Here is a 25427-nt window from a genome sequence, read left to right as displayed (position 1 = left end):
TTTTTTTGGAGACCGAGTCTTACTCTGTTGCCCAGGCTGGAGTGCAGTGGCACAATCTCAGCTCACTGCAACCTCCGCCTTCCGGGTTCAAGCAATTCTCCTGCCTCAGCCTCCTGAATAGCTGGGACTAGAGGCATGCACCACCTCACTTGGCTAATTTTTTGTATTTTTTAGTAGATACAGGGTTTCACCATATTGGCCAGGCTGGTGTCGAACTCCTGACCTCATGATCTGCCCGCCTCGACCTCTCAAAGTGCTGGGATTACGCCCCTGGCCTCCGTTTTCTTATTTGTATAATGAGGATAATGTTCCTATCTACATGACAGTGTTATAGTGAGGATTATGCAAGTTTAAAAAATATATAAATGCTTAGAACAGTGCCTGGAACAAGAGTGTAAAATAAACATTGCAGTACAGCCAGTGCTCGACTTACGACCACGGTTGGGACCGCAGACCAGTCGTAACACGATTTGGTCGTTAAGTTGAGTAGGCCATATGTACAGTTGAAATGGTGCACTGGAGTTGGTAGTGCTGCCGGAAGCTGGTCCGCACTGTGGTACGCCCAGCTGGGCAACGTTTGCGCTGCCAGACGCGGAGCAGTCGTGGCTAGCGATTGTAGTCGTAAAGTCAAATGGTCGTAAGTTGCATAGGTGGTAAGTCGATCAATACCTGTATATGAAAATCTGTTAAGTGCTGGGGGTGAGGTGATAGCAGAAAATTGAACAATGCCTGCCTTTGCTCTCCATCCTCTGAAACAACAGGGCCACCTCGGTGGGGGAGCCAAGAGTGTGGTATTCCTCCGATTGGTAAACATCGACAGCTGTTATTCAGGCCAGTACTGCTTCCCTTGGGGACCTGAATAACGTGGGGATTAGCAGAAGATTTCAGAAGAGTGTGGGAAGGCACAAGTTAAGCCTCTATTTCACCTGAAGATTTTGGAAGTGAGGTAGAAGGACTTCACGCGCAGGCTTGTGCAAACCTCTCATGGTTTTTAAAGATAAAACAGAAGACTCAGGAAAGCAGCAGTACTTGAGCTCTGCACTGTGTAATGTTATCAGTTCAAAGGCACTTGGGTGGAAAGCCTTGAAATGATATAGCATAAAGTCCTTGCATGTGGCTTCTCTCAGGGACACTGCAGGACTCTGCTCCATGAAACGAATATCTACCTGTCTGGAGTGGGAGCAGTTTTGTGAGGGGAGGGCTGCAAGGGCCAACACAGAGGAACTGCCTGTGCAGCAGAAGCCCTCTTTGTAATTAATAATCTATTTGCTGTTTTCACCCCACCATTAGTAGCTATGGGGTCAATTTTGTTCAGGCCCTGATTTGTACATATTGACTTGATCTCATTCAGTGTAAAGGGAATGTCAATGAAATTCATGTTTATTTTAGAATAAATGGTCTCTGAGAAAGCTGAAATAACTCCACATTTGTGTGCTCATGAAGTGAGGGTCTCTGATTCATATCCGTGGGGAGAGCTAAATGTTATTGATGAGAATATGAGGCTCTTCTGGCCAAGTGTGAATGCACACCAAGTGGATACTGAATCAGAAATAATTTTTCAAATCTGGAATTTCCTTAAGAGTAATTCAGAATGTTTTATCCTGAAATATTATTAGTTCTGTTTTATACATACACATGATAAAGAAAAAATACTGATTGAATCCTTTTTTTCCAATTGGGTCCTTTTCTGCTGCTGAACTCTGCCTATGAATCAAGAGATGACTTTCACTTTATTAACTTTATTCTACTCCAAATCCCCAGCACCTATGCCAGTGGCCGGCGCCTACTAGGCGCTCAGTAAATATTTGCAGATGAATCCAATAGAACCCATCATTTTTATAAAGCCTGAGCTCTTAATTTGGAAGCTACTAAGAGCAGGTTCTGTTCTTCTACCAAACTTTGAGCTGTGGGGGGGACCCACTCACAGGATTTTGAAATCAGTTTAGTATACGGAGAGCAGCATTTTAAACAAATTGAGTAGCATAGGATAGAAAGAAAATATTGGTATATATCACATAGTTAGGGTAAATATTGTGTTTTGCAATACGTTTGTGCATACACAGGTGAAGAGGATTGATATATTTCCTACCACTGGTGAGACCTCTGCTATAACCCAGTAGACTCTCCCAAAGAGCATTGACCAGTAAAATGAGAGCAGTCTCTGTTGCCTCTTGATATTCCCCACAGGCCTGGGGAGAAAAAGAAGCATCTTTAGGCCAAAAGAGGGAAGTGATTACCAATCTCAGAACTCCAGGCAGGGTCTGGCTTAGGCGTGCTGATGGGGAGAAGTGAGGAGGTAGGCATTTTCCCACGGGCTGTGGGTTAACCCTACGAGTCAGGCGATTTCCTAAAGGGCAGTTGTGTTGTCGGGGACTACAGCTTGGGCCCCGTTATGGAGAGTTGTCCTGGAGAAAGAAAGGCCAGCAGCCTTTCATGTGGGTGAGGAGATGAACAGGTGGTTTCTCTCATCACAGGTAGCCAGGTACGCACAAGCTAGGCTGCTACCAGCCCTGTTCTATTTATCACCAAATATTAATCACACTCACAATTCGAAGATACTATTTGTGCCTGAATCTAACTTGCTCTGTATTAGCAGAAGCCTGTCAAGTCATTCACAGCTTAAGGCATAGAGGCTTCAGATAATTTAAAGGACACTGCAAGGACTAAAGAAAGAAAACAAGCCGGGCGCGGTGGCTCAGGCCTGTCATCCCAGCACTTTGGGAGGCCGAGGTGGGTGGATCACGAGGTCAAGAGATCGAGACCATCCTGGTCAACATGGTGAAACCCCGTCTCTACTAAAAATACAAAAAATTAGCTGGGCATGGTGGCACGTGCCTGTAATCCCAGCTACTCAGGAGGCTGAGGCAGGAGAATTGCCTGAACCCAGGAGGCGGAGGTTGCGGTGTGCCAAGATCGCGCCATTGCACTCCAGCCTGGGTAACAAGAGCGAAAATCTGTCTCAAAAAAAAAAGAAAGAAAGAAAACAAGGTAGCATTAGTTGAGAGCCTCCGTCCCACAGGGTAATTTTCCCAGGGATCTTATCGTTCAGACACCTACTGAACATAGCTCCCAACACATAAATCCAGGAACCCAATGAGTCAAAATATGACCCCCAATGATGAGCCTGGGGTGAGATGTTGGGTCTATCCCCAAACATTCTTTTTTTTTGAGACAGAGTCTTACTCTTGTCACCCAGGCTGGAGTGCAGTGACACAATCTTGGCTCACTGAAACCTCCGCCTCCTGGGTTCAAGTGATTCTCCTGCCTCAGCCTCCTGAGTAGCTGGGATTACAGGTGCCCGCCCTCATGTCCAGCTAATTTTTGTGTTTTTAGTAGAGACGGGGTTTTGACATGTTGGCCAGGCTGGTCTCGAACTCCCTCCCTCAGGTGATCCTCCCGCCTAAGCCTCCCAAAGTGCTGGGATTACAGGCGTGAGCGACCGCACCCAGCCCATCCCCAAACATTTTAAACCCCAAAACTCCCAGCTGGATAGAGAGTATTTCTCGGCCTCTTCAGACTCACCCCAGAGAGTAATCTTTGCTCCACAACCCTGACTTGAGCCTGCCTCAGATTCACTCTCCCTCACAGCGCAGCTCCGTCTTTCTGGCAGACAGTTTCCATCCAAAGGCAAAGTGAATCTTAGAAACCAGGAAAAAAGGATTCTTAAAAGGTGACATTTAAAAAATAATAGTAAGACCTAACCAAACATCAAGCTCTTCTTGTGTAGCCTTAAAGGAAACGCACTCGCGCACACACATGCACACATGCGCGTGCGCGCACACACACACTCTCTTTCTCTCTCTTTCATGTAGTGAGCGAGGAAGAGCTGGCTGCCTGCTGTAAGGCCGCTTGAAGGATCAGAAAGCAGCTTCCATGTACAGAGCACTGTGGTTAGGCTTAGGGCCTGATTCCTTTGGAAATACAGATGGCTGGCAGAAAAATGGAAGCATGAGGGGGTTGCCAGTCCTGTACTGCTTTTTCCAGGAAGGTCTCAGGAGGGTGGGTGTAGGGAGAGGGGAGTCAAGGGAGAGCCTTTGTGGATTCCAGAATTGCTTAACTGGGGTCATGCCAAGCTCTTAAAAGCGACAAGTAGCATTTGGACTCCAGGCTTGTGTCTGTTCCTCAACAGCCAGGCCTGGGTGATGTTTCATCCTAGACCTCCTGAGATTTAAGCTACTGCGGAGATTTTGTTATAAGAAGGCAAAAAGCAGGGGGACCCAAGATGTTACTGCGCTCCAGCCTCCACTCAAACCCATCCAGCCCTATGGAATGTGCCTCTGCCGGGCTAAGACTTGGTTTCTAACAAAACGAAAACAAGGCTACCTGTAGCTTTTCCCTCCCTCCTGGAGGGGCACTGAGCTCCCAGCTAAGAAAAAAAAATAAAAGCCTCCTTTTATTACTATATCAATCTAACCCAACTATACCTTCTTTAGATTATTAGCTCTGAGGTATCTTTCTAAGTATCTGAGTCCTCACTTTAGAGCAGAACAATGGACTCTTCTGGGTAAAGTTGCATGGGTACTCTCCTTCATGCTTACGGTAGAAAAAGTATGAATCACGTGGCTTGATTGCTCAGCAGGAAGGGGTTTTCCTATGGGGATGTGCTGCGTCTTCCTGCTGACAGTGGCCTGTTAGCTCCACATCTGCATTGAAGAAAGAATGAGGCTCCAAAGACCTTAATAGCCACAGCTGATGACTAAATAACACCTTATCCATCACAAAGCACGTTCCCAGACATTTTTGCCCTTAATCCTTGCAATCATCCTATGAAGTATCCAGCTGAAGAGGCAGATTCAATGAGGTCTGAGGGATTTTCCCAGATTCATACAGCCAGTTCACATGAGGATTGAGATGTGACTTCAGAACCTCTGACTCCAAGCCTGGTGTGCTTTAATACCACAGTGGGCTCTGCCAGGAGGGAAGAGAGGCTACAGGAAGGAAGATCCCCACGGGAGGAGAGGCAGCCAAGGCGATGTCTAGAGGTTAGTGGAAGAATGTGACCTGCTGGTGTGTGTCAGTGGAGTTACACGAGTGGGTTGTTGAGATTATGCTGTCCCCAAAGGGAGGGCCCTGTTATGCCTCCAGAGGGGATCATGTTCCTCTTAAATGACTTTGAAGTCTTGCTAAGGGAATTAAGACTTAGGGAAACAAGTGGTATTTCTCTCCCTTTCTCTCCGGCTCTCTGTATGTAGCTCAAGGTCATGACTTGGGAGAGAAGAAAGATCATGGGAAGCGATTTATGTAGATGATGCCAAAGTGTGAACTCTCGGTTCCTCGCCCATGGGTATGCAATCAGCGTAGGAGCTCTTCCTGGAAATGGAGGAATCCAGCAAAGACTAGGAGGAACTTTAAGTGAGGAACTTGACTTTAAACCAAGTTAGAAAATTGTCTTGGTAACACCATATACGCTGGTGACCAAAAAAAAAAAAAAAAAAATGCCATTCTCAGGTGGTACTAAGGAACTTGCTGAGAAAGGAATAGACAAGAGAATCATAAATGTTATTTTTTTTATAATTTTATAACTATTTGTATATATATTAATAATAAAGGGGAACTTGAAATTTTAATATAAATAGGTAAGTATATGTCAGAGGTATCACCAATGGGAACCCAGCCATGAATTGTAGCCGTAAAAAACTAAAGGCAGAGTGAATGGGGGATATCTTTAGTGGGAAACTGACATGCCCATCGAGACGTACCAGCCTTCCTTCCTTCCTTCCTTCATCCCTTTAGCTGGTGCCTGCTTTATGTCTACCATGTGCCTACACAATTATAGATACAAGGATAGAGAGGTACGTAGGGAAAAAGTCCATGCCTTTATGGAGCTAATGTGCAGGATGTGGGGACAGAAGGTAAACAAGTAAACAAATTAGTAAGAGCATTTCAGATCATGTTTGAAGCACTGAAGCAGGGTGAGCAGGAGCAGGGAACGCTGGACTTCTTGATGAGTGGTCAGGGAAGGCCTTTCCAAGTGATGCCCAGGAGCCACCATGGCCGGATCGAAGGGAAGAATGGCCCAGGCAGAAGGAATGACCAGGCCCCATGGCGTGTCAAAAAAACAAGAAAGCCAGTGTTATGAGAGCATAGCCGAGTGAGCAAAGATGTCAGAGTGCGAAGGCCAGATCATGGAGGGCCTCATCATTGGATTCTGTTTTAGGATGAGGGGAATTCAATGGAGAACTTTAAGCTGGAGAGTGATGCTTGTGGATTAAAAAGAGAAATGTGGGGGCCAGGCATGGTGTCTTATGCCTGTAATCCCAGCACTTTGGGAGGCCAAGGCGAGTGAATCATGAAGTCAGGAGTTCGAGACCAGCCTGGCCAACATGGTGAAACCCCATCTTTTCTAAAAATACAAAAATCAGCTGGGCATGGTGGCGTATGCCTGTAATCCCAGCTACTTGGGAGGCTGAGGCAGGAGAATCGCTTGAAACCAGAAGGCGGAGGTTACAGTGAGCCGAGATCGCACCGCTGCACTCCAGCCTGGGTGAAAAAGTGAAACTCTGTCTCAAAAAAAATAAAATAAAAAAGAGAAATGGGGGAGATTTGCCAGCAGGCCTCCCAGCCATGAGGACAATGTGAGCAAAGCTTTGGTGAACTAAGGTATAAAATTACCACAAAGTCAAAGTGTGTTTATGGTGGAGAAGTCCTGTAACTGCTGCTCATCAGGCTAAAAGGGCGTCGGTGTGGCTGCATGGGGACCTCGAGTTCAGATGTTCATAGAGAATGTCTGAGCCTGTAAGGACATCACCTAGCCCCCCAGGGAAGAGGTGGGAAAGCGTTACTTGTGAGTGAACATCAGCAGGAACAGCATAGCCAGACGCAGACAGCAGCCAAACAAGGAGGCTCTTTGCTTTTGTTTTGTAAATATATTATGGAACAAGAAAATACGCATAAAGCCTCTGCATAGGGAAGGCAGTATTAATTTGCTGCTTAACCAAACGTTTATTGGATACCCATTATATGTTGAACACTCTTCTAGGTATAGGAGATGCCATAAGTAGCAAAACAAAAGTCTATTCCCATAGAACTTAAAGGGCATGAGGAAGCAGTATAAAAAATAACCATAGTAAGGAAGTAAAATTCTTTAACTGTCACGTGGCGGTGGATGCTATGGAGAACAATAAAGCAGGAAAGGGGGCTAGGAAATTCAGGGGACAGGAGCAGTGTTAAAGAAGGCCATCTGGTTGGTTGGCTTTTATTTAGAGTGCAGTGGAAACCTTTGATGGGTTTGAGAAGGGTAATGACGTGATCTGACATTCTAAAATCATTACTCCATTTGCTCTGAGAACAGGGGTGAGGGACAAATCAGAAAATTTTGCAGCACTCTCATTTCCATTCATCTGGTGACATCATCCCAGCACCATCGCCTCTTGCCTAGATCATTGCACAAAGGCCTGATGGAGCAGTACCAATAATGTAGGCAAGAAACTGTGATGCTACTGCTCTGACATCAGGCAAGGCGTTGAAATCCGAGGATTCTGGGTTTGTTTGAAAGGTAGAGATGACAGTGTTTGGCGTAATGTTAATAGACAAAGTAGTCAATCCGTGTTGTGTTACTGGAAAATCAAGAAGGTGACAAGTTCTAGCAAAGAAAAGTATCAAAAAGCTTTGCCACAGTGGAGACAGGATCAGGAACACGGATAGCCAGAAGGTCATTAGAAGAGCAGGACCAAGGAGGGAAACTGGGCTGAGAGCCCCAACAAGGGAGTGAGAGAGAAGATGATTCAGAACTCGAATCTCAGAGGTCGGGGGGGTGTTCTTGCTGCAGGCCACGTGACCAGGGTGATGATGGGGAACAGAGAGGAAGGTCAGCCGGAAGCGGGTAGGAGTTATAAAGCCAGGAATCCAAAAGCACCACCAAATTCACATGCTGAGAATTTCATCCTGGGAAAGAGTGGAAAAGCAATCTGAGCCTAGACTGAAGTCATCAGGGCAGGTCGGAGAGTGTCATGAAAGGCTGGTGGGTGAGCCAGGGGGATAGGAGGCAGGAGGGGCTGACAGAAGGGCAGTGAGAGAGCCTCAGCCTAGAAGGGTGGGGTTGATGTGGGAACTGTGAGCATCTCTCACATGCCTGAGGATAGGAGGGATTTGAAGGGACAGCATTTGCTGGCAGTGATATCATCAGGAGAGCCAGCTTAGGTTCACCAAGAAGGCAGGCTCAATTAGTCTGTCCTTATTGGGTAGGGTTTCTAGGCTGGGTGAATACTGTATACATAGATATATTCTGACTTTGTAAGAAGTCTGATAGTTTCTTCTCTTAGCCTTTTGGATGAGATGGAGAAACACTGAGTGGTTAGTGGTTAGCCCAAGAGCAATTCCAGGAGAGCTGAAGTCCATGAGGACTGTGTCTGTCTGGACCAGTGTTGACAGCCTTTTTCAATCCTAAACACCTCCTCCTCAAATATTAATATCTCATTGTCCACGCTCTACTGTTGAGTCTATCTTCTGTGCCCTTCCACCAGGCCAGAGTCTGCCAAGCTTTCTACCATTTGTTGTTGGTATTAAAAAGGAAATTAATAGGCTCTTCATCTTCATGGCAAAGATAATGCTGAATATGATTTTTATGAATTGCACAAACTTTCCTTCACATGCCTGAAATGTTGCCACACCCCATGTCTGGTTAGCTTGGCTGGGAGGAAGGTCTCTAATGATTCCACTTAGCAATTTTTTCAGTGATCTGGATGAAGATGGCAGGGCTGCTTATCAAATTTAATGTGATATAGCATAGACGGAAAGCTGATACTTTGGATGGGAGGATCTGAAGTCAGGAAGTTCTCAGTGGGTTGGCACAATGGACTGAAACTAACAAGATAACATTAATAAGGGCAATGGAGTCCTCCCTTCAGGGTAAAATATCTGTTGTATATGTCATTATAAACTAGAGGAAACCATGAGCCAAAAAAAACTTTTTCAGGTCTTTTTTCTTGTGGAGTGGGGTTTTTCATTTGTTTTAACTCAGAGTCTCCATATGTAACCCTAAAATAATACACATATATATTCACATGATGGAAATATGAGCTTCATTAATTTTTAAAAATGCAAGGTCCAAATCAAAACAAGTAAAAATTTTTTTTCTTATTTGGACCATATCTTAAGTGTTTTCAGTCCTGGGTGCCATTTTTGAGGACACTAGCAAATCAGAAAGACCCTAGAGGGCCACTACCACAATAGTCAGTGCTCAGTAAATGTTTGTTGGGTGCATGGGACTTCAGTGGTTAGGGTCCCCCAGGTCCTGTGAAGCACAGTTGAAAGAGCTAAGGAAATGGAAACTTTGAGATAGCTCTCTTCAAGCAATTGCAGAGCTCTCAAGCAGAAAATAGCCTGGATTTATTTCACATTTTTCCAGATGGCCCAATGGGGTTGGGCCAGTTTAAGAAAGAATTTCCCAGAACTGGCTGGGCGCGGCGGCTCACGCCTATAATCCCAGCACTTTGGGAGGCCACAGCGGGCGGATCATGTGGTCAGGAGTTCAAGACTAGCCTGGCCAATATGGTGAAACCCCATCTCTACTAAAAATACAAAAATTAGCTGGGCATGATGGTGTATTCCTATAATCCCAGCTACTTAGGAGGCTGAGCCAAGAGAATTGCTTGAACCGGGACCCAGGAGGCAGAGGTTGCAGTGAGTCAAGATCATACCACTTCACTCCAGCCTGGGCTACAGAGTGTACAGAGTGAGACTCCATCTCAAAAAAAAAAAAAAAAAAGAATTTCCCAGAGCTGTTCTTCAGTGGAATGGGCTGACATTAAGTACCGTAAAACTCCTAGGACAGTGACTGTCTGCAGCAGTCCATTCAGCAGAGGCCAGTAACCAAGGGTAGATCATAGAAGGGATTTCTACACTTGAGGTACAGCTAACTTGGTGGCATTTCATTCTTACTTAATGCTGAACTGCTTCTTCCAGTAGGTCCAGACTAACAGTGGCTTGTTTTTACAGCTTTGCACGATCAACATTACAAAGGAAACTATTACTTTAAAAAAAGTATTTAATGGAAACTTCTGAGAAGAATGCCTCTCAGTTACAGAGAGCCAAGAATTTAGCAACCCTTTTAAGCCTTGTGTTTTTTTTCCTCATCTCATTCCTTTTTCAGTTGGCCTCATAAATATTCATTAAGGAATTGACCCAAAATATTAATAAGAGTTTGTCTAGAAAAATCTTTCCTAAGCCTTTCAGTTTTGCTGTCTTGTAACAAGTGATATAATCTCTGGTCAGTCGTATTATTATAAAACTAGCAAGTGATTTGTTTTTGGGATTCTTAAAGATTTAATTAGGATTTCAAAAACCTTAGGATCTGGTGTAGAAGAGTTATTTCTATGACTAGACACTCTCTATTCATCTCAAATCCAAAGTACCTCCATGTCTTGGAGCGCCCAAGCTTCAAACACTCTCCTGTCTTCTCACTTCCCCCAAATGAGAAGGAAGGAAGCCAGGGACAAGCTGGAGCCATAAATTCAGGCCTGTAGCCCTGACACAGACTATAATATAAAATAGCAGGCAGGCCTTCCAGATGGGCTGGAACTTGGGTGGCCTCCTTAAACTGAGAGCAGTTTGAGGAGGGTCAGTTCTCTGTGGGAGGGGGCTTGGTTGACTCTGTGGTCACTCATTTCTGGTGAGATGGCCAGAAAAGCAGCTGCAGGTCTAAGAACATGGACCATCACTTCTGCTGACTTCCCTCTCTTCTTCCCTGTAGACCCAGGACTAGAGTAGCCACTGGTTTTGTACAGACATGATCCCCTCCTGTTCTTTTGCCACTCACATAGAAAATTCCCCTTCCTCTTTTGCCAAAAATCTTTTTCTTCATCAGATGCCAGCTGATCACCCAATGAGAATTAACAATAATGGTCTCATTTCAGACTCTTGGACTAAAATGAGACATTCCCAAAGCTAAGTCCCAGTATCACATTTCTTTGTCATGTTTTCTGGAAAAGACCAAGTCCAGTTTTAAGGCCATGCAGGGAGTAACTTAACCTCTCTGGGCTCAGTTCTCTCATCTGTGAGATAGGGCAATGCAAGGCCATTGAGAGATTTTGGATACTATAAGTCAGCACAGAGCCTGGTGTCTGGCAGGTAGAAGATGCTCAGTAAATCATAGCTGCTGGGATTACTGTTTGCTATTATTAATGTGTACAAACTCTAATCAAGTTGCCAGTTTTAACTCTTGAGTACTTTTATACTTTGTTACTCAAGGCTTTGTAACTGTGGATGGAAATCCACTTAACTTTATATGATGAACTGTGCTTAGGATTCAGAAAGAGGGGTGGGGAAAGGGTGCTGCACTTTTCCTCCTCATTGGTCACTGTTCCCTGTCATTAGTTGTTGGGGGAGAGGGAGTGCTCATAGCTGATAAAAAGCCAACACTGGCGGGGCGGAATAAACCTTCCTTTTCCACCATTGTTTCTATTTCGAATGTTTTGTTGTTCCCGAAGATAAAGAAACAGAAGCTAACGTGTAATATTAAAGTTTGCAGTTGGTTTCGTCCTGTGGGTAACAACTCTAAGTGTGTGTCTTTCAGAGTTGTGGGACATGGAGTTCGTGCTCCTCCAACACTCTGCCATGTGAGAATTCAATGACCTGGCTTGTGAGAGAGAAGTTTTCTTACTCCCTTTCTAAGCCTATTAAGAGTGCTCTTCGCCTGTCTATTGTGAGCTTTAGGTAATATCCAGTCATTGGTTCTAGAGCTGCAGCCTTCTGCCTCTATGTAATTCCAGCCTTCTGCCTTTGTTTAATTTCCGCCTTCTACCTCTGTTTAATTCCTACGAATGTCTAGTCATAGAACCAACTCTTACACACCAGATCCAGGCCCCTCCTGTGCTGGATCTCGAGGCCCAGCCCCTTTCTACATCTGGTCTCATCTGCCACCTCTTCTCCGCGTGACCCTCTCCACAGGGGGGCCCCAATTCCTGTTCATGCTCATCTCAGGGCCTTTTTCAGGCCATGTTCCTCCTCTCCCTTGAGCCATGTAGTCTGTCATCTTAAGGGTCAAGCTGATAAGGGACTATTGCTGAATCGTTTCGAAGGTTAGCTAACTGATGCTTGGTCAACAGTAGTGGGTCTCAACCTTGGCTGCACATTAGAATCACCTGGAAAGCTTTAAAATTTTTTAATTCTTCTAATAATAGCTTTATTTGTTCCCCCAGGGACTCATATACCACAGTGTTTAAAATAGTTAATGCGAGTATGTAAAACATCAAAGTGGTTATTTCCACTTTGTATTAATTTAGTAGATTTGGGGGAAGGAAATAGCACATTTCCTTTTTTGAAAATTCAATTCCTAGAATACTTCTGGGCTCACTCGACAGCAGCAGCATTTGTTGTGCCAGGCAGAGTGCTAAGTACCTCCTAAGCTCTTCACATTCATTTCCTCATTTTAGTCTTTGCAACAATCTCACGAATGAGCCCCAGGTTTTGCCCTAATTGATTAATAAGGATCCTGAGCACTTGAGAGCACATCCACTGTGCAGGGGTATACAGCAGGCAATGCTGAACTCCAGCTCAGGCACATCTCGTGCCAAAACTTCACTGATTCTCCACCCCATGGGAAAGACAACTTATCCAAATCACTTCCTGAGGATGGACCTGCGCTAACTTTGAGGTTTCATGCTTTTTAAATTGAGTTACATTCTTTTGTATCTCAAGAGCTTCCATAAATTTGATTTCACATTGATTCCCAAGCAGCCTAGGTATACTCAGGAATGGTGGGCCATTTAATAAATTAGGTTTTCTTAATGCAGCCAGGAGATGTTATTGTAGAAAAGCATCTACTTATAGCACTAACTCAGCAGAACCTACCCCATCTTTTCCTTAGTCTTTTAAATAACTTCTTTGAAGTTATGAGCAGTGCTATCCCCATTTTGCAGAAAGGTAAACTGGTATGCCAAGTGTTAATTATCTGTAAATATTAGTAGTAACTGCCACTAACTGGGCTCTTATGAGGTTCAGGCTCTGTACTGAGCTCTCTGTATCCTGTGTGTTAGCCTCACTGTACAGATGAGGAAACCGAGACTGAACAAGGTGAAGCTACATGCTCAGGGTGAAACAGCTAATAATTGGGCTAATAATTGTTTATTTGCTTGTTTATTTTTTAACTTGGTTATAAGCAAAATTGCAAGACATGGTCTCCATCAGCTGTGTCCCCTTAATCTTACCCGCCTCCACTGTGTAGGCCGTGGCACCTGGAGGACCTTATCTGGAATAAACCACTGAGGCATAAACTGAAGGTTCTTTCTGTGTATTGCATGGCTATTTAAAAGCTCTCGTGAAACAAAGAACTTTTTACGAACCTTGCATAGAGGACAAACAGGCTCTAAGGACTTCTTCCCCAGCCATCCCAATACAAGGCTATTTTGGTATAAACAACCCCTGAAGGTGAGAACTCGCTCTGGAAGCAGTTTCACACTCCATTCATCGCTTTGAGCTCTGCTGTTTCTCACAGTTTTGGATTAATCATGAGAATCCAGTTGTATTGCTGGGTCATTTCATGATTACACAGACACTAAGGCCAGAAAACCATCTCCCCTTCTTGCTAATTATGCGTATGCCAACTTATTTTCTCCCTCTTTAAGCATATAAAGACAGTATTTTCTGGTTTGCTAAAAGACACACGCAATTCTGTAGAGAGAACAACTCCCTCTGAAGAAAGAGGTAGTCACCGTGGTAAGTGGATGGGGTCTCAGGGAAAATGAAATCCCTAGCAGCCTGTGTCTGGGCAGCAGGTCACTAATTGAGTGCAAACCTTTTTAAAAATGTTGTTTATCCCCCTACAGGGCATACAAAACCATTGAGGATGAGGACTTGAAGTTCCCCCTTATATATGGAGAAGGCAAGAAGGTAGGCAAGCGTGCTTCCCCTGGGTGGCGAGGACAGGGCTCCATCCCGCTGCCGCTCCACATAGCCTGTGGCAGTCCGTGTGTGCCACTCAGCAGCTTGTGATTTTATAGCCTTGACAGCTTGAAAGCATATCCCATCCATCATCCTTCAGGCCTCCTGTCTTCAGGGTCCAAGGAGTGGAGGGGTTGGGAGGTGGGCAGTGAGCACAAGGGACTCAAGCCAATTTTGTGAGAATAACATTCCCCTTCCCGATCCATTTGAATAACTTTTTACAGTGTTTAAACATGACCACTTTCACACACAGCATCTCATTAATATCTGACAACAAGCAGGGAGGCAGGTCAAGCTGGCTGTGTTACATGCATTTGGCAGATGAGGCAGCTGGGACTGTGAGGTTAAAACAGCTCAGGCAGATCACGCAGCCAAGTGAGGGGCAGCTGCAGATGTGGAGCTGTGACTTTCTCTCTGCTTCAAGCGCTCTCAGACTCCACCGTGGAAGTTCAGACTTTGGAAGTCTGTTTGCCACTTGTCCCATGGAAGAGACTCCAAAGCTTCACTGCAGTTAGACTATGAGATCACATCAACCAGAGCCCAGCTCCCAGGGTCCCAGTCAGAACCCAGCCCTGAACAGCAATTATTGACCCAAAGGAAGGCTGTGGATCCCAAAGCGGTCTCTGAGCAGAGGCCTGGAGGAGGCCGAAATCCTGGAGCAGAGACAAAGAAGCTTGGAATCTATTTCCCAGTAAGAACGAACACCTTCTGAAGTATTGCATTCTTCCTCTACGCAGTAATACATTTCAGCTCAGTGTAAAGCATTCCAATTAGAAGTGAAAAACGTGGTCACATTAATAAGAGTCTTTTTCAGTGTTTCAGCACTCGATAGGTTTATCAAGAAGAAATGACTCACAAGAAAACCAAAGGGTGTCTTCCATGGGCTGTGTGTGTGTGTGTGTGTGTGTGTGTGTGTGTCAGAAAGAGCAAGAGCTTGAAAACGAACATGATTAGGTTTGGGTCTCGGTGTAGACTAGCAGTGATTTCAATGGAAGGAGACATTTCAAGACTTGTGTTTTGTATGGAAGGAGAAATACAAAACACAAATATCTGACCCATGTAGGAATCATTTTTTAAACGAACATGCCCCATTCATGAAAGTAAACACCTTTCAAATCATCATCTCTGGTTAAGAATCATGTCGGGCCGATAGGCATATAAATATTTGTGCCTTTCAGTACAGTGAGCACCATTAATGAGTATCATTCAGCCCAATGACTTATGCCTGCTGCTCCATTTCTTTGTGGGGCCGAGATTCTCTGTATTATCCTTTAACATCCAGTGAGTTCCGGTAGACTCAGGAGCACATCCTGTTACCCCTGTTTTTCTGGTTCCTGTCTAGCCTGGTACCTGACATAAATGCATAAACATTAAATAAGCTGTGCAGTTATGTTCAGTATACTTTCCTTAGTACAATAGGAAAAGTTTATAGCAGTAAAAGTTGAAGGAGCAAGGGTTTTCTAATTTCACTAAAAAGTTCAATTCACCAAAACATCATGTTCCTCAAGCATTTCAGGTAAGTTAAGCTCGACAATCTTGTGATGGGCAGGTGGCAAGTTCTGTCATTGTACCTGTTGGCCTATTTAAAGGCCACAGTGTCTCCGTTTTGCGTTTATTGGTAGATACGACCCCTGGCTGAGTGGTGGTGTCTACCAATGCTTTTTTTTTTTTTTTTTTTTTTTTTTGAGATGGAGTTTTGCTCTTGTCACCCAGACTGGAGTGCAATGGCACGATCTCAGCTCACCACAACCTCCGCCTACTGGATTCAAGCAATTCTCTTCCCTCAGCCTCCCAAGTAGCTGTGATTATAAGCATGTGCCACCATGCCCAACTAATTTTGTATTTTTAGTAGAGATGGGGTTTCTCCATGTCGGTCAGGCTGATCTCAAACTCCTGACCTCAGGCGATCCACCTGCCTCAGCCTCCCAGAATGTTGAGCCACCACACCTGGCCTAATTTCTGTATTTTTTGTAGTCATGGGGTTTTGCCATGTTACTGCAGCTGGTCTCGAACTCCTGGGCTCAAGTGATCCCCCTGCCTTGGCCTCCCAAATTGCTGGGATTACATGTGTGAGCAACTGTGCCCGGCCACGTCTAGTGTCTTTATCCCCTCTGACTCTTGCCCTCAAAAAGGTGTTACGGTTTCATTTCTGCTTAATGTAAACTCTGCCTACCTTCTGAACCAAGGCTAGCTTCAAAATTCACAGCCCTGTTGAGAGACTAGGATGAAGATGAAGACAGTTTATTAGATTGCAGTGTTTCTTAGCATTTATTTACTTCATCCTCACTCATAGGAGGTAATTTATCACCCAGGTAATAGAGTGAGGATTCAGGCTCAGGTCTTTGAACCATGAAACTACACAGGATATGTTTTTGATGATTCAGGGTTAGGACACTGCTTCGTCTCACCGAGGATGACTTTCACTCCATCCCTCTGTCACCTGTCTCTATGCAGTCCACCTTTCTGTGCTAAGTGTAGTGCCACCTCCTCCGTGAAGCCTGCTCAGTAGAAATTTTACCTCCTCTAAATTTTCATAACCCGTGTTTTTCAGTACTTAGCCACATTTTATGTGTCATTAATTAGACATATCCCTCTTATCTCCCTTACCAAGTGTCTTTTGTTTTTTTGTTTTTTGTTTTGAGACAGAGTCTCGCTGTGTCACCCAGGCTGGAGTGCAATGACATGATCTCAGTTCACTGCAACCTCCACCTCCTAGGTTCAAGAGATTCTTGCGCCTCAGCCTCTAGGCAGCTGGGATTACAGGTGCCCACCACCATGCCCAGCCAATTTTTGTATTTTTCGTAGAGAGGGGGTTTCACCATATTGGCCAGGCTGGTCTTGAACTCCTGACTTCAAGTAATCCACCTGCCTCAGCCTCCCAAAGTGCTGGGATTACAGGCATGAGCCACCACGCCTGGTCTCAAGTTTATAGTAGGGACGACACCTTAGACATTTGTGCCCCCACCACATGATGTAGATACATAGTAGGTACCCAATAAGTGTTTGGGTAAATCACATCTTTGGCATCACAGGAGATATTTAAGCTGACCGAGTACACATTGGTATAATAGCGTTGCTTCCTTACACCATTCAAAAACAGTTTAACATGAGGTCTCAGCCCTGAGGTCTCTGCGTAGCTATGTCACAGCACTGGTGACATTTTGTTCCTTTCCACCCAGAGGGAATTTGAGATGTTAACAGGATAGAGTGCAGAATTGCTACGTTTGTTTTCTCCAGCCATAAAACATAATAGGTGAACTCCAGGAGGCCAGGAGCTGTTCTGATTTTTCACATCTTTTACCAGTGCCTATCACAGGACTAAGGACGTAGGTGGTGTTCAGCAAATACTTGTACAGTGGATGTGTAACAGGAAGATGGGTGAATGGATGGATGGATGGATGGATGGACCCTATTGGGTTTGATGTGCACTGATTTCTGTAGCCATAGAATCACACGTGCATTGGAGTTAGTTTATTGGACATCCTTCCTTCCAGTCTCCAAAAAAGAAAGCTAAAAAGAAACAGCAGAAACCTGTCAAGCTTAAGATGACGGGTAGAAAAAGTGCTCCTTAAATACAGAAGTGACTTTGGTGAGCCCTTTCTTGGTGAGAGCTACCCACATACGTTAGCAGCAGGGAGCCTGGAAAGATGGGTGGGAGGAACTGGAAACTTCTTTGGTTGTCCCTAGCCCAGGCAGCCGCACTGGATGGGATGCTTTCATTGTGCGTGTTTCTGATGACCCTCTGCTTATACCCCTAGGCCCGGGTAATGGCAACTATTGGAGTGACCAGGGGACTTGGGGACCATGACCTGAAGGTGCATGACTCCAACATCTACATTAAGCCATTCCTGTCTTCAGCTCCAGAGGTACCACATGAGGTTTTTGTTGATATTTTTTACAATAAAATATTTTTGGCGTGATTATTCCTGTGACTCACACGCCATATCCAGACAGTAGCTGACTTGTGTTATATGTACTTCCGCTGTATCTTTGTATCTCTGTCTCTCACGTCTGTGTCTTTTTCCCGCTCCCTTCTCACTTTGACTCTTCTGGTTCACACCCTCATCACCTCCTACCCAGATGGCTGCACAGCCTACTCCTGGCACGTTCTACCTCCGCCAATCCATGCTACACATTGCAATCAGGTGAATTTTCCTAAAAAACTGCTCTGACTTCTAATCGTTCGGAAACCTTCAATGGCAGCCCAGGCATGGAGAGTAAAGCTCAGACTCCCGTTCACTTAGTGTTCAAGACTTGTTATAATTTGGTCTGATCTTCTCCTCTGATCCTTGTTCTTTTGTACCAGCCAAAATGAACTTGCTGTTTCCCTAACATGACCTTCAGTTTCTTGTATTTGCTCAAACTATTTGTTTCACCAAGAATGCCCTTCCTCCTCAACTACAAACATCCAGATCCTTTTTCTCCTCTAGAGTTTAGCTTAGATGCTTTTCTATGGAGATTTCCCTGATTTCCTCCTTGCCCAACCAGGAGTAATGTCTCTCCCTACTTGGGTTATACGTAGAGCAGCTTCCACTTACAGTGTTTTTACTGTCTGTCTTCAATCACAGGTTTGTTTGTTTGTTGTTGTTGTTTTGAGACAGAGTCTCGCTCTGTTGCCCAGGCTTGAGTACAGTGGCACAATCTTGGCTAACTGCAACCTCCGCCTCCTGGGTTCAAGTGTTCTACTGTCTCAGCCTCTCAAGTAGCTGGGACTGTAAGTGCGCACCACCACCCCCAGCTAATTTTTGTATTTTTAGTAGAGGCAGGGTTTCTCCATGTTGGTTAGGCTGGCGTTGAACTTTTGACCTCAAGTGATCCACCCCTCTTGGCCTCCGAAAGTGCTAGGATTACAGGCGTGAGCCACAGCACCTGACCTGCTCATTATTCATGTATACCTTATCCCCTTGTTAGACTAATTACCTGGAGAGTTTCTGTCATTCAGCTGATGTTTGCAGAAGTTAATTTACAAAAAGTTGGTCATGTATTTGGTTAAAAAAAAAATCACGTATGTTACCATATAGGAAACGGTATCAAGTTCTGTGTTGACTTTCATGATGTATCATTTAGAAAATATTTGGCTTCCAAACTACGGGAAAGTCTGACTGATGGTATTTGCACCAACCTAATAGTTTAGAGGTCAATTTCTCTCACACAGTAAGAAGGCTGAAATCTGGTGGCTGCTGGTGTTGGTTTAGCACTTCTATTGTGCCAGGGCTTGTAGCATCTCTGCATTTCTTTGACTTTCCATTCATGGTTACAAGGTGGTGACAACAGGTCTAAGCCTGACATTTCTGTGCAAAGATGGAAAGGAGGGGCAGCCTCTGTACCAAAAGATACTCATTCGCCTCTCATTGGCCAGACTGCATCACATGACCTAGCTGCAAGGGATGTTGGGAGAGCAAGAGCTTTAACTCTCCCAATTTCTATAGTAGGAGGAAATCGGGAAGGCCTAAGTCAGGGACCAACAGGATTTACTACATTGTGTAATTAAATTGTTTTTTGGGGTTTTGTTTGTTTGTTTGTTGTTGTTTGAGATGGAGTCTCACTCTGTTGCCCAGGCTGGAGTGCAGTGGTGCAATACTGGCTCACTGCAACCTCCCCTGCCCCAGATTCAAGTAGTTCTCCTGCCTCACCCTCCCAAGTAGCTGCAATTACAGGTGCGCAGCAACTAATTACAGGTGTGCCTGGCTAATTTTTGTATTTTTAGTGGAGACAGGATTTCACCATGTTGGCCCGGCTGGTCTTGAACTCCTGAGCTCAAGTGATCCACCTACCTTGGTCTCCCAAAGTGCTGGGATTATAGGTGTGAGCCACTGTGGCTCACCTATAATTATTAAAACAATTCATTAGACTGGAATTGCTTAGAACATTTAGACATAACTCTATGTGTGTATTCTTCTCAAAAGCAGGTGCTGTTTTAACAAAGGATATTTTGGTCAGGGGAAACAGAAACCTATTCAAGCTAATTCAAATTAAAAAAAAAAAAAAAGGACATGTTTAATAATACTGGAAGAAGGCTGGGTGTGGTGGCTCATACCTGTAATCCCAACACTTTGGGAGGCTGAGGCAGGAGGACCACTTGAGCCCAGGAGTTCAAGACCAGCATGGGCAACATAGCAAGGCCCCTGTTCCTACAAAAAGTAAAAAATTAGCTGGATGTGGTGGCACATGCCTGTCCCAGCTACTCAGAAGGCTGAGGTGAGAGGATTGCTTGAGCCCAGGAGTTCAAAGTTGCAGTGATCCATAATTGCACTATGACACTCCAGCCTGGGTAACGGAGTGAGACACTGACTCACAAAAACAACACTAGTAATATTAGGAGAGATGTTTATGGTGTCCATGAGCAGAACGACTGAACAGCTGGATTTTATGGGAGAGTGGTTTTGAAATCAAGGCAGCCCTGCAAAGCCTCCACAGCAGAAAGCTCTCAGCCCTCACATGGAGTTCTGCCATTGATGTGGCCAACCACATTCTTTATGGCTCTGCTACCAATCAACGCAGTTTCTCATCTCCCAATTCCACATTTCCAGAGAGGAGTCTGATTGGACCAGTTCACCTTTTATATTAGACCAAAGTGACTTCCCAGCCCATGTATTTGTCTGTCCCTTCAGATTGTATGTCCGCTTCAGTGCCCTCTGTGGGCACAAACGGTCACCTAGACCCATCACTTTGGCAGAGTTGTGAGCAGGGAGTAGTTTCCTTCGGGTTTTTTAGAGCTGGGGCTGGCATCCATAGTTCATGTAGATACAGGGAACTAAGAAGCCACCGAAGGAGAAATCTCTAGTAAATGTTGGGCATGGAAGATACACATATCTCCTGGGATCACCCAGGATTTCAGATGAGGTCAGCTCAGTAGAAACAATAGTTACCATTTGTCAAGAGCCTGCAAGTGTTCTCTCTTGAGTCCTCATAGCAATTCTCCATAATAAAGACCATGACTATATTATGTGTCCAAATCCTCCCTAGAAGGTGGTGGTTTCCTGGCCAACATTAGGATCTGTGAATTACTGCTAAAACTACTTCTCACTAGGGAAGAGCAATGAATCCCAGTCCTCCACCTCTCTTTCCTTTGAATGCCACTGAGTCTTATAACTGGACTCATGGACTTTTCTGTTTTCCCCGCTGCGAGAGAGGCGTTTGTCAGATAACTTAAATGTTGCCTTCACCTTTCTACTTTGCAAAAGTATCCCTAAAGGTCTCTATTTTACTCTGTAAAGTAAAGATCTCCTTCCCTACGTCCCGTTCTCTCATATGCTTTTTTTTTTTTTTTTTTTTTTTTTTTTTTTTTTTTTTTTTTTTTTTTTTTTTTTTTTTTTTTTTTTTTTTTTTTTTTTTTTTTTTTTTTTGAAATGGAGTCTCACTCTGTTGCCAGGCTGGAGTGCAGTGGTGCAATCTTGGCTCACTGCAGCCTCTGCTTCCTGAGTTCAAGCAATTCTTCTGCCTCAGCTTCCCGAGTAGCTGGGACTACAGGCATGTGCCACCATGCCCAGCTAATTGTTTTTTATTTTTAATAGAGACGGGGTTTCACCATGTTGCCCAGGATAGTCTTGATCTCTTGACCTCGTGATCCACCCCCCTCGGCCTCCCAAAGTGGTGGGATTATAGGCATGAGCCACTGCCCCAGGCCTTGCATAAACTTTTTATATAAAATGAGACGCAGTGCTGCGTGGCCTGAAGGAGAGTGTTCTCTATGCATTAGATTTTAGATCGTCTGATCTCTCTGCTACTGCCGATCTCAGGAAGAGACTGGTTTAAAGCTGGGGCTTGCATGGAAGACTCCCTGAGAACAGAGTAAGAATACCAGGCAGTTTGTGAGAAACCTTACGTCACCTCACTGGAATGATGCTGGTTTGTAGGGCAGTGAGTTGGTCACTTCAATTTTGATGGGAGTAGAAAGGATTTGGAACAAAACTGTCAACCTCTGCAAAAATTCAAACGTTCTTAGAAAGATTGTAGAGTTCACTAAAGTGTGGCAGTTTCAAGAATAATAAAACTAATTGTTATTAAGTACTTAGGCTGGGTGAGACAACATACCAAGTTTATTTTTAATTGACAAATAATCATATATATTTATGGGATATAGTGTAATGTTTTGATATACGTTTACATTATGGAATGACTAAGCTAATTAACATATTCACTTTATATACTTATCATTTTTTGTGGCAAGAACTTTTAAAATCTACTCTTAACAGTTTGAAAATACACATTATTATTAACCGTGGTCATGGTGCTGTGCATTAGATCTCTGAAACTTATTCCTTCTGTCTAACTGAAACGTGGAATCCTTCGACCAACACCTCCCTAGCTCCATGCAATAAATTAGGGTTTTTAGGCCAGGCGCGGTGGCTCAAGCCTGTAATCCCAGCACTTTGGGAGGCCGAGGCGGGTGGATCACGAGGTCAAGAGTTCGAGACCATCCTGGTCAACATGGTGAAACCCCGTCTCTACTAAAAATACAAAAAATTAGTTAGCCGGGCATGGTGGCGCGTGCCTGTAATCCCAGCTACTCAGGAGGCTGAGGCAGGAGAATTGCCTGAACCCAGGAGACGGAGGTTGCAGTGAGCCGAGATCGCGCCATTGCACTCCAGCCTGGGTAACAAGAGCGAAACTCCGTCTCAAAAAAAATAATAAATAAATAAATAATAAATTAGGGTTTTTACAGGAAACATTTCATTTAATCTTCACAACAACTCTGTGAGCTAAGCACAGTTATTATACCCAATTTACAGATTGGGAAATTGGAACAGGGAAAGTAAAATAACCCCCAAAGTTATACAATTATTAAGTAGCAGGCTGGTATTTGTACCCAGGCCTGTTTAATTAGATGAGGGTCTGTAGGGATGAGAAGCCAAATTCAAGAAAATGTCTTTGGTCAGTGTTTAGGGACCTGCTAAGTACTGGCTCAAGAGGCTCTGAAGAGGGCGCCTTTGTCTTAAACCTAAGACAGCAGCTTTGTCTTGGGGCCTTGGGGGCCAGAGTTTCTCAGAGAAATTCTATGGGGCTTCAGACCGAAGTTGTGGGAAATGATGGGATAGTAGAAAGGGTAATTGGGAAAGGCAGTAACGGCCTTCGTTGTGTGTGCGAACCCAGCCCAGACGGAGCTGTGCTAAGTAAGACTCTGCACCTATAATTTAGCTTAATGGGCATGTAGTGCGTATCCTAAGATTCTCTTGCACAAGATTAAAATTGTTGTATACGTTAAATGTTTCCAGATGGAGAGGCCTTCACCAGAGCCAGGAAGGGGTGGGGTGGGGGGACACTGTTAGAAGGGAAGCGGCAGAGCAGCTTGAATTGGCTACTATGGAGGAGAATGCAAGAAAAAAAATAGGTAGAGGGAATCCCTGTCCCCAGTTGTCGGAGCAGGAGCCCCTTTTCCCTGGGCGGTAGTGATAAAATCATACCCAAGAGGAGTGGCCTCTCTTGGGAGCCTAGAAAGCTCGATTAATGTATTGAAACCACCTAAGGAAGAATAACTGACTACTTCCTGTTTTATTTCCCCATCCCAAGCCCACCTTCTTTCTGTGACCCCCTAAGAACATTCTCCTGCTATGCTCTGTCTTTGCCAACCATGGATCTTTATTTCACATTTGGGTTTTCCATTTCAAACCCAGCCCAATCTGGTAGTTTTAACGGTTGTAGGGGGCTGGGGGTGGAATGTGATTGAGATCTAAAAACGGGGCTCAAAAACCTTCTTGGAAATCAGCATTGTTCCCATTCATCATTGTGGCTCCTAATTCGATTTGATGCATTAAATATAAATAAATCAAAAACATGTGGATCAAATTTATGTTTAAAAAAAAAACGCACAGGGGTTTAAAAATTAGTGAAGGATAGTTCTAGCCAAACACGTTTTCAGTTTCTCTGAACACAAGGCGCTGGAAAAATCCTGAGTTTGCCAAACCCAAAGAGCAGCCGCCAGGTTTGCTGAGCTTCCCTTAAACCTTCCCCAGTCTAAGGCAGGAATTTCTGGCCAAGAACTGAATTCCAAGAGAGGCCCTCATCACCAGTCGAGCACAGGCCAGCTCTCTGGAGGTGTGGGTTGAGTGTAGGGATGTTTTGACTCCCCTCTGGCTTACAGTACGTGGGTTTTTCTGCCTAACAGCGTAGGGTACAGCCTCTCCCCCAGCATAAGGAAAATGTCCCCAGCCAGGTCCCCCATCCTCTTACTTAGTGAAGTTCACCATTAAACTTTTTTTGCACTGTCCTGAAAGAGTTCAGTGGAGAAGGAGAGGATTTGCTACCTCGGAGGCACTGGAGCGCAGGCGCTCCTCATGTTCTTCCTTTCCAGCAATTCTGTCACTCCCAGCCCAGCACACATCTCATATCCTGTAACTCAGAAAGCCCAGCACAGGCCGGCAGCCCAGACCTCCAGATGTTCTCTGTGCCACGCCCTTTCTTGGCCTGTGACAGGCGCTCTGTTGAGCTACGATTCTTCTTAATTTCACCCTCCCTTCCAGCCTCCACTCAAAGACCGTGCTGTTGCCTTTAGCCCCATTTTGGGCTCTTGGAGAAACAAGGCCTTCTTCTATTTGGGGCCAGTTTGCACAGCCAGCTCCCTCCTCAGCTCAGCAATCCCCCTTCCCGCCCCTGCTAGACTGAACCACAGGGGCCCCATCTTATTTCTGTTTCATTTTTCCCCTCCTTGTGTTAGCAAGACTCCTGCTAGCGATTTTTTATAACTCCAGGTCACTCAATTAGCTCACTCTCGATTTTCTAAAATCTAGATTTTTTTTTCTCTTCTATCTGAAACAGCCTTCTCTGAAAGAGCTAAGACCTTAGACTGTAATATCTGAATCCCAGCCCAGCACCAGGATTACCAGAGGCCTGTGCAGGCAATCACAGCCTGCCTTTTCTCTTCCTTGAGGTGGGGTAAAAATGCCCGTGTTGACAAGTTGTTAGGAAAAGCCAATGAGGACATCAGTGAAATTGCCTGGCACAAGATGTGGTACATGGTCAGAGATAGTAAATATCAGTCTTCCTTCCCCACCGGCTTCCGGAAGGCTTCACGCTTAAAGATTCCCTGTATTCACTTTCAAAATAATAGAGAATGGGCCAGGCACAGTGGATCACACCTGTAATCCCAGCACTTTGGGAGGCCAAGGCAAGAGGATCACTTGAACCCAGGAGTTCAAGACCAGCTTGGGCAAAATGAGGAAAACCTTCTTTCTACAAAAATAAATAAATAAATAAAATTCCTCTAAGAGAATAAGTAGGACAATTAAAAATGACTTTCTAAATAATAAATTTATTTACAAATAATACGTTATTAATAATAAATTGGTGGTGCGAGCATGTAGTCCCAGCTACTGGGAATGCTGAAGCAGGAGGATCGCTTAAGCCTGGAAAGTCGAGGCTGCAGTGAGCCACCATTGTGCCACCGCTGCAGTGAGCCACCATTGTGCCATCGCTGCAGTGAGCCACCATTGTGCCACTGCACTCGAGCCTGAGCAACAGAGAAAGACCCTGTTTCCCACCATGCCTCCCACAAAAAAGAGAGAATGAAGGCCAGGCACAGCGACTCACACCTATAATCTCAACGCTTTGGC

General features: G+C 44.7%; 1 protein-coding gene across 1 annotated transcript in view; it reads left to right on the top strand.

Moving 5' to 3' along the window:
- Window positions 1–25427, top strand: part of PPM1H (protein phosphatase, Mg2+/Mn2+ dependent 1H) — a 298650-nt gene that overhangs the window by 221420 nt on the left and 51803 nt on the right. The window contains exons 7-8 of the mRNA XM_017510193.2: window positions 13764–13827; window positions 17637–17744. Of these exons, the coding sequence (XP_017365682.1) occupies window positions 13764–13827; window positions 17637–17744 (172 nt within the window). The remainder of the gene's footprint in view (window positions 1–13763; window positions 13828–17636; window positions 17745–25427) is intronic.

This window comes from Cebus imitator, unplaced genomic scaffold, assembly GCF_001604975.1.
Source record: "Cebus imitator isolate Cc_AM_T3 unplaced genomic scaffold, Cebus_imitator-1.0 Scaffold433, whole genome shotgun sequence".
Taxonomy (NCBI): domain Eukaryota; kingdom Metazoa; phylum Chordata; class Mammalia; order Primates; family Cebidae; genus Cebus; species Cebus imitator.
The sequence above is the reverse complement of the archived record's forward strand: the minus strand, read 5'-3'. Positions and strand labels throughout refer to the sequence as shown.